At 38.5% G+C, this 9,774-nt stretch overlaps 1 protein-coding gene across 1 annotated transcript in view; it reads left to right on the forward strand.

Annotated features, from left to right (window-relative positions):
• Positions 1 to 9,774, forward strand: part of LOC115240570 (transcription factor collier) — a 75,832-nt gene that overhangs the window by 21,927 nt on the left and 44,131 nt on the right. Inside the window, exons 5-6 of the mRNA XM_029815800.1 lie at positions 779 to 852; positions 1,358 to 1,426. Of these exons, the coding sequence (XP_029671660.1) occupies positions 779 to 852; positions 1,358 to 1,426 (143 nt within the window). The remainder of the gene's footprint in view (positions 1 to 778; positions 853 to 1,357; positions 1,427 to 9,774) is intronic.

Here is a 9,774-nt window from a genome sequence, read left to right on the forward strand (position 1 = left end):
ATTTTGAATTTACACCGTGAAAAATTCAAACTAAACAAAACATAAATGTCACATTGAAGCACGTATATATGATGTATAAATTTAATTTTATACATGGATAATTTTTTCATAACGACTGCGTTTAAGAAATGAGCTAATCTCCCATTTCGAAGAACTATTTACATGAGATCAAAGCGCGCAAGCCTATCTATTCGCGCTTTGTTATTCTACAGTTAATCCGCGCGAAGGTCCCCATCGGTAAGTACACGAATACCGGATAACGACGTGTTGTCATTAAATAAAAATCAATCGCGTGGTCGTGAAGGAGGCTTAACGGATTTGCTTGCGCCGCGCCCATGGCTTAGTAGTCCTGCGGGGAAAGTAGCCCCTCTTCTCATCTCGCGTCCACATACGAGCTTGCTTAATACGTTACATATTTCCCGTCGATGGTTGAATTATCTGCTGAACTGAATTACTTCCACCGGTAGTCCGCGTCCACGCTAATTAGCACTTTTCTCTTCAAAATAAAATGTGAGAGAAGTCTTCTCGTGTATATCGAAAACAAACAGAATTAACGACAGGTATTATGTGAAAAAAATCAACAAATAAGCAATGGCTATAGTTATATGTATATAAATATTTTTAAGTTAGCAGAATAAATTTGATAAAAATAAAAATAATTTATAAGAATGCAACTTTCTTACACGTATCAAAAGTTATTAATGATTTATTTGTTATTTATTGCGAACACAGAAAAAAATATTGATGACTTATACATCATGCTCTTTTTCTGTTATAGGCAATCATGTACGAGGGACAAGATAAGAATCCGGAAATGTGCCGTGTCCTTTTAACGCATGAAGTTATGTGCAGGTATGTTTGAAAAAGATTTATATTTTTTATAAATCATTTTTATAATAGAAGAATTCACACATTTCTTTACACGAATTTTAAGAAAGTCTTTATTTATATATATGATTATTTTTGAGTCATTAAAATATTTCTACTGACGTTTTTTATAGTAAAATTATAGTAAAATTATTATAGTAAAATTGTTTCACACTTTGACTTACGTTATTTGCGTTTAGAAAAATATCCCTCTTCTGTATAGGCAGCCACCCTCGTGGCATAAACATAACGAGGCATACGGGGATGTAGTCGTTCTCCGGGGGTGGCTGACTCATTGTGACCCATGGGACTTCGGGAGCGCACTACCACTAGTTTCCGCTACCTACTTCCCGAATCCCAAGGGTCTCGGTATTTTTTAGGCAGACTCGAAATTTCTGACTCCTCTGGAGCTTCTATTCCTGTCTTTCTTATAAAAATAAATTTTGCCACGTACGAATAATTAGATGAAAAACGCATTCTCTGTTTACAGTCGATGCTGCGATAAGAAAAGCTGCGGCAACAGGAACGAAACGCCCAGCGATCCTGTCATCATCGATCGGTGAGTGGAATCTGTTATCTAACATTCGCGGAGCAAACGTGCCGATATCGCGGCTGCCGTAATCTGCTTAAACGCGCGCATTTATCTCGCGTGCATTACGTAACAGCCGGGTTTTACACGATACAAAAGCGCACATGACAGAATCTCGACTCGACGACAGCAAACGTAACGACAGTAGGCATCGATTCCGTAGAAACGTCTCTCGTATCAGCTTGTCGTTCACACCATCATCGTTTTCAACGATCTACGAAATAAGGGTCTAGATAACTCCTTCTCGAAGGAGATTCGCCTGTATAAGATAGGATCCCGTGTACCGTCGTGACCAGGCTCCTAGGACATTTAGGCTTGCAAAATACGTTTTCTACGAGATGCGACGGGGCTGCCGTGTAGAAGAGTACTCGGATATGTACTCGGGCGTACTTATACATTCTCTACCTTGTGCATGGTGCTGCTCGTCCATGGTAACATAGACTTCTCTTATACATCCACCTCGCTTGTTCGCTCTTCTTCTCGCGTGTACTCGCTCCGTCTCTCCCGGCGCGGCTAACAAGAGAGAAGCAGGGTGAGCCCGGTATCTGAATAGGCTATAGAGTGTCCTGAGATAGGAACGGCAGGAAGGAAGAGGTTTCCCGCGGGACCCGGACCGAGATAGTCTTCAGGAGGACATCTTGTGCTCAGGGGTGCTCAACCCTCGGGCCTCGATACGTCGGCGGCTTCGAGCTTTCATCCGTATTCGAAGGGATATGTGTTACACGCCGGTGACAGGCAAAAGCCCGATAGGCCTCGCGCGTAACTATTTTTCTACGCCTTTGAATCTCTCGACGTCTGCACCTGTTGGGTTTTAACCCAGATGCCATGTGTGACAGTCGTGTTTTATTCTCCAATATTCGAAACTAACTTGGTAGCGATATGACAAATACAACATAATTAGATAATAAATCTAAAAATGAAATATAACATTTTAAAAATATTTATCAAACAAAATCTTTAAAATTTTGAGATAACATTTTTAATAATATTTTCGCGATATTTCATGCGTGGATTAAAGCATGTCAACGATTCCGTGCATATTGCAGGAGAGTCGAGAAAATGATAGTAGTTATATACCGTCCTGTAAAGATTATGCAATCTCGTAGGCTGGTCCGATCGGTGAAATGATAGAAGAATTAATCTCGAAAATGCTCGTTTGGCACACGCACGCACTCGAATAATGTCGTAACAACCGCGTTGTAACGTGAATGCAACCGCGATGCGGTCGCGTGTCGTGACGAACGCCACCCTCGAGTTCGTTTTATAAATACGATGGATCGTAACGAGAGTAAAATAAATGGACTACTTCCGCAAAATTATAGAATTAAATCATTATAATTATTTTTATCATTTAGTAATTAAAATAATCTTACTTTATACAACATATATAATATTATACAATGTTAATTAGGCATATAATATATTTTGATTATACACTGATATCCAATTATGCCAATGCAAAATAAATTCATTTATTAAATATGATTAGATAAAATATTACACAAATTCAAAAAACGGATCACGTTTGCGATATGCGACATCTTTTTGTTTATCCTCAATTTTTAATCTTATATCTTTACAAATGAATATACTTTTTTATAAATGTATAGATGATGTGCCTTTATTCGTTATTCAGGGGGAAAATATATATATATATATTAAAAAGCTAATAGATTTTTGGTCTCGCACAAAACCACAATGGAGAATGCGAAAGCCGGATTGAGAGAGTGGGCAAAGGGTATCAATGCCACTTTGATTGAGGCGGTCCTGGTCGATTGTGACATGCTCACTCAGCTGTGTAGAAAGTACAACGCGCTCCCCATCAATTCGGTATATATTTGACTAAAGAGAAAAACAAAGCATCCGTATTCCTAAACGTGATCGTTTTGTCATCCCTTCGCGCCACTTTCGATGCAATATCCAATCGTAATTTTCACTATTTAAACTAATACTGGTACTCGATACATAGTAGATTGGGTTTACATGCTTTATATATTCGATATGTGAAATTTGTAAAAAATAAAGCTTTTCAAATCCTTCCTATTTATTACGATAGCATTTTTTATTTTTCATTTTTTTATTACGGATATATTCAGTCAACCGACAAATATAAATGCAGATTCATAAAAATTGCAGAGATTTTAAATCCCTTCTATTAGGGAACGGTACAGTTTGATATAATCGGTCCATCGATTGATCGAAGCGCGATGGCATCGATCGATGATAGGCGGATTGCGAGAACAGTCCTAGAGAAGCTGGTATTACGCCGGACTCGGAAACCAATTAACATGCATAATTAAAATGGCATTGTCGTAGCCATGGACAGCGCCATGGGCTCTCCCCCGCCGACTGACGGATCCCCGGGGGCTAACGGCGTTTCATAATTACGAAAATCCACCCGCCTCCTCCGCTCACGCGTTTCGGTGTCACTCTCTTTCTCCAATTGCCGGTATCCCAGAAACTCTCCCTCCGAAAACAGAGAAACGGAGGGTGGGAGAATGCGTGAAAAAAATCGGGCATCGGGTCGGTGTGCGACGAATAACGCACCCTGACGCTGCCACAACCAATAACGTTCGAACAGGCCGGTCGCCAGCACGATTGGCTAACTTTATTTCGCTCAGTGGGCAAGCCCTTAATTTCGGGGCATCGATCATAGCCCTCGTATGCGCCCTCCGTGCGCGCTGCAACCGGCGGTCTTCCTCTTCCTACGTCGCCTCCTCTCATCCTCCTCCACGCGTTCATACCGGCCGCGATGACCGTCAGTACCGTGACGCACCATCTCTCCGCTATTCCCTCCGTCAATTTGATGGATTCCATTTCGGATCCCACGCGATCGTTTCGCTTCTACCCGTGCCTCTCCGAGGGGACGCTACGGCGAAATTTTGCACGAAAAAAAAAAAAAAAAATGAAAATGCTCCAAGGCTGGTCAGCACCGTGATAAAAGTTAATCCTCTTCTGGTGGCGAGCTGGGCAGATTTCAAATCGCTCTACTCGCTCACGCATGGAAACATTACGTTAAATGTTCAATTGAGCGTGAAAAGATATTCGGAAATAATTGAGACACACACACACACACAACTGACATTGATATTTTTACAAACGTAAATCTGCTCAGCAAAACTTTCTAAGAATAAAATAACTATATAAAAATTAAATATGATTTGTGATTTGATGACATACTAAATGCGAGATGTGCAAACAGCGGGTTATTGTTTTATTTAAGTTAAATATGAAAATTGTAAAAAAGAAATATAAAGGATTTACACGACTAATTTCATATCTAAAGTAATAATATATATTTTAACATATTCAGATAGTAAATTTTATAATTAAATATATCTCTATCACCACTATGTGGGTAAAATCTTGCAATAAAGCTTAAAAAAAGAGTAGTATAAAGTAATAATTTGCAAAAAATAAACGACGTGCAACGTGCATTCTAAACATTTTTCATCGTCCCTTTCATTCCTACGATATTGCAGCTTTTGCAATGTTCCGTTATGCTCCACATAAATACCGGTTCACGATATTCTCTTCTCCGAGGCCAAACGCGTAACAATCAATCGTTACCTTAATTGATTGCGATTGATGGAGGACGCTTGGCCGATTTGACTGACATCACAATGACATACGGATTGTCAATCAGTCTCGCTTGTGGCGTTAATGCATGCAAATCTGGCCGAATCGTGGCACGTTGTCTCACACCCTTCCAGCGAATCTCCATCAATATGGATTCGATATCAAGGCCGGGCAGGCTGTTTTCTATGCGTTGAAAAGTCTTTCTACGCTGCACATCGAGATATTTTATTCAACCGTAATTGTCCGTTTCTCCGTTTCGCCAATGTATTCTCTCATCTCTTTATTTTTGTTTATAACGTCAAAAATTGACACTCATTGACGAGTCGCTCGCATAGTCATAGTATATTGGCAGGAAATTGTGAAAACAATTGTAACATTGCTTTTTTTATTACCGATATGCTACAATATTTGTACATACGTGTATATTAAAACATTTATTTTATATAATGGCATGTATATATATATATATATATATATATATATATATATATATATATATTCCATTAAATAATATATATGTCATTAAATATATACATGTATATTTCCAATACTATAAAAAACGATATGTTAAAAAATCTTGTATATTTGTTCTCGGTCTCTCCGACATGTGCCCAACGGGATAATTATTACATGATGTTTACGCTTTCCAAGAGCAGCACTGCAAAATACCGGTTTTGTGTAACAAGCGTTGTAGTAAGCGGAAATAGTTTGGTGGTCTGATAAAACCTAATCAGGTGAAAGCGCGGCCAATAAGCAACACATGTCAGACCACATTGCATTAATTCTACTTCACGTAACAAGTACGCACGTGCGTATCGGGCAACTTTTCACGAAAATAATCGAGAACAATCGACCAAGATAAAACCGATAATGACAGGTCTCGGCTACTCGCCGTAGATGACATACATTGATAAGGAAAACTTATTAAGTGAACGACGCGATGCATACTGAAATAAGCTGCCCATTTATTGGTCGAGCCAAGCGATCCGGTGGGAAATCTCGCCCGACCATCATAATTAATTTTAGAATCGCCTTTATTTTTTTAACTTTTCTACACGCGATTAACTATACATCAGTTTATATCGCGATATTGTTTTGCTTCAATATGGCACAATGTTCAATTTATTGACAAATTAATTATTTGCTGCTTATATAGCTTGATATTATATAATACCGATAAAATTAACATTAAATTAATTAATTTATAGCACTAATAAAATTAATAAAATATTTAAGCAAAATTAGACAACGTCAATATTTTCGGTTCAATTGCTTTCGGAAAAGATTATTTTCTGACGTGACTATTAAGGAAATCAAAACATACTGAAGTGGTAACGCACGAGTTTTTTCTCTCTCTCTCTCTCTCTTTCTCTCTCTTGTATGCGAAGCATATGGGTCCCTATAGATGGAGGGTATCACACCCTCCATTCTCGACATACCCCTAAAATAAATGGACAAGAGTGCGCGTGCACGCTCTTGTATTAAAACGAAAGCGGCTGATCATTCGAGCGCGAAATCGCCGATTAAATATCCCGATATTTGCGCTGCTAATTACATTTTGGCAAATTTCTGTAAAAAAAAAACTGAAGCAGAGAAACCAAGAAAAAAATTTATAAATGTTCCAATGTGCAGCAATATTCGTTGTAAAATAAGAATAGCTAGCTTTATATAAAGGTAGGTTTGATTAATTGTATTTATTTTGTCGATATGTTCTTTCCTATGAAATATAAAATCCTGAATGTTTAAAGAAAAAAGGAAATATCCCAGAGCTAAAATGGCCCAGATTTGACTTTAAAATCGTAAATTCGCCCAATTAGTCGACTCACAAAAAACTTTGTATCTCTCTGTAAATGTCGAACGAATATACGGAGAGGGACTGAAGACAGAATTTCTGGCGAGCCGCGATGGACAGAATGCGCCTAAAATATTCGCTTCAGTCGCGAAATACATGTCTGGAATCTATATTGGATATTATCGATATCTCGATCTATTCAGTTAGCTAATGGAAAACTTATGCTAAGCTAAACCCGTCGTTCCATTATGTATTAACGAAATCGATTTTAGAATTGTTTGAGCATATCATTTGGTACGTTTTTTCGTAATTCTGCGTAAAAAAAATCATTTGCATTATTTTAATATTTGAATTATAATTATATAATAATATAGTTATTAAATAAAATTATTATAGTTATTTAATCAAAATCTATGCTGTTCAGTACTGTTTTATTCAAGAAATGTATGAATAAGGAAGCTTGATATTAACTTAGCTTGAAATGAATACAAGCTGCGCGGTTGTACGCGTCGCGTACGATAGCGAAAGCTCAAGACTTTTCAGAAGTCGTCTAGCAAGTGGACGCTGATTGGCCAACCCTCTATACAAAAAGTAGTAAGTGCAGCTTCACCGTGGCGATGCGAGAGCCTAGTCAGATAGCAAAATGTACCCTAGAGTCTCGTGACGCCATGGAATCTTGGCCGTACTCCGGACTTCGGCTCGATTCCCTTACGGTTATTCCACCTGCCGAGAATTACCCCGATACGGTATCCTTATTTTCGAAGAATATCTTAACAGCTTCCCGCACAGCGTCTGCTATTCTCTCCTTACATTGCCGAGAAAAGGGGTAGAATGGGAGGGTGGAAAAGCGCGATGCGCTCCAGCCACGTTTCCACGCCGCTCTTTCGATATAGCCATCTTTCTTCCGGTGGAATCCCGTCTCTCTTACTCTCAAGAAGAAGAAGCCAATAGGGAGAACCGATCAGCTTAATGCATATTGATGCGCGCCGAGCTAAGTGAGTGAAAAATCGCCATCGATCTAGCTTCCAGGAAGGTAGAAGCATTCTCTTTCTTTCACCGGCGGCTTTCTATCTACTTTCTCGTCGACAAAGCTCAGCTTATTTCGTCTTCTCTTTCCGGTTCCTATCCCAAACGAATCAACCTACGTATCTGCGCATTTTAATTCGCGTACAATTTGAAATTTCACAATTCTGAATGTTTATAAAATTTTTTATTTCTAATTTATAAAAGTAAATTAGCATTTACTCTATTTCTTGACTTAATGTTTATATTATTTCTCTTAATTAAATTAGATAAATATATACAATTTTATGTTTAAAATATTAAATTTATATAATTATGGTATATTGTGTATGTGTGTATATATATGTATACAGATTTTTTTTAAATTGAATTGTGAAATTAAAAATATATATATATATATATATATATAACGATGAATTGTGAAATTAAAAAAAAAAAATATATATATATATATAACTCAAAAGTTTAATAATTCAACGCGGTTTAAGAACATGTCATTACTTATCACTTTCTACAATTTCACGCACGTAAGCACGATTATTTCCAGCCAATTGGAGAATGAAACTGTTCGGAAAGCGGCCCGTGGCCCGATTCGCGCGAACTCGATTTCGGCGGTGTATCGTATAGGCGTCATGATGATGGACCCTTGGCATTTTGTAGCGGCACCGACGCGACGTTATATGCTTACACCGGTGTTGCTTCTACCGGCCTCGTTGGGGTCCCGGCCCGCGGAACAGATGCCAAGCGTCACGGCTCGCCGATGGCTGGAAGGGTGCCCCTAGATTGAGACACGGTGGATGACTCTAAATGGCATTCGGTCCTCTGCATTTTCTCTCTCCCTCCCACGACCTCTCTCGCTCGCGCTCTCTCGTGTTTCACGAAATCGATCTCTGCCTTTACCTCCTTCTACCACCTATTATTCTTAGCCAGAGTTTGCGACACGGCGACACTTTACATCGCGAAGGGAGGGCATTCTGATTTTCTCTTAACAAGAAACAATCTATTTCATATTACTGTGTACTCTCTCATCTTTTACACTGCATTAATTCCAATTGCATAAATTACTATTAATTTTAATATGTCAAATATACAAAATGACATTAAAAAATTTTGTTATTTAAATAAAAAAATTTCTGCCAGATACAATAGATGGTTAAGTAATCGTAACACCTTTGTTAATGGATTACGTTTTGGCGAGAGAATTGCACGAGCGCAAAGAAGGACTCGATGAAGGACATGAGCAAACAGATCCGAGGGGCGCATCCATATACACGGGGTCGTAGAATGACAGCGTCAGCAGTAGTGGCGATCAATGACGGCGATAGGTTCTTTTGAAAGGCTTTAAAAAAACGGTGGCGCCCATCGACCGTATGTCAATCCCTTAACAAATCGAGCGCGCGCGCGACGCAAATTTAAAGCGGCGACGGGGTGACGTGCGTGAATGAGAAAGAGAGAAACGAGAAAGAGAAAGGAAACCAGGTTCTCCCACTCAAAACAGGTGGTTACCAGTGAGAAAGAGAAAACTAGGAGGGACCGCACGGAGGCCACTTGAAGAGTCGCGTGGCCACTCAATTACTTTCTAGGGCCTCTAAACATCGGGCACGTACCAATACCCGGATTGCTGCGGGCACGCTCGCACACGCTGCAATAAGGCAAAGTGGAACAACACCTCCTGTTCTTCCAATCTGCGTGACAACCAATAATGTTGCCATTTATAATTCACAAAATTACGATCGCGTATTTACTTCTTTTTTAATATTTAAATAATAATTAAATATATTTTTCATATTATATTTGTAATTTATCTTAGACAATTTATTTACTTATTAAAATTTATTTTATTTTTAATATGATTAATTCTTTTTTTGGAAAAATAATTATTATAGAAAGAACTAATCATTGCTTAACTAGAAAATATATTTTA

The sequence above is a fragment of the Formica exsecta genome, unplaced genomic scaffold (assembly GCF_003651465.1).
Source record: "Formica exsecta isolate Colony F162 unplaced genomic scaffold, ASM365146v1 scaffold442, whole genome shotgun sequence".
NCBI lineage: Eukaryota > Metazoa > Arthropoda > Insecta > Hymenoptera > Formicidae > Formica > Formica exsecta.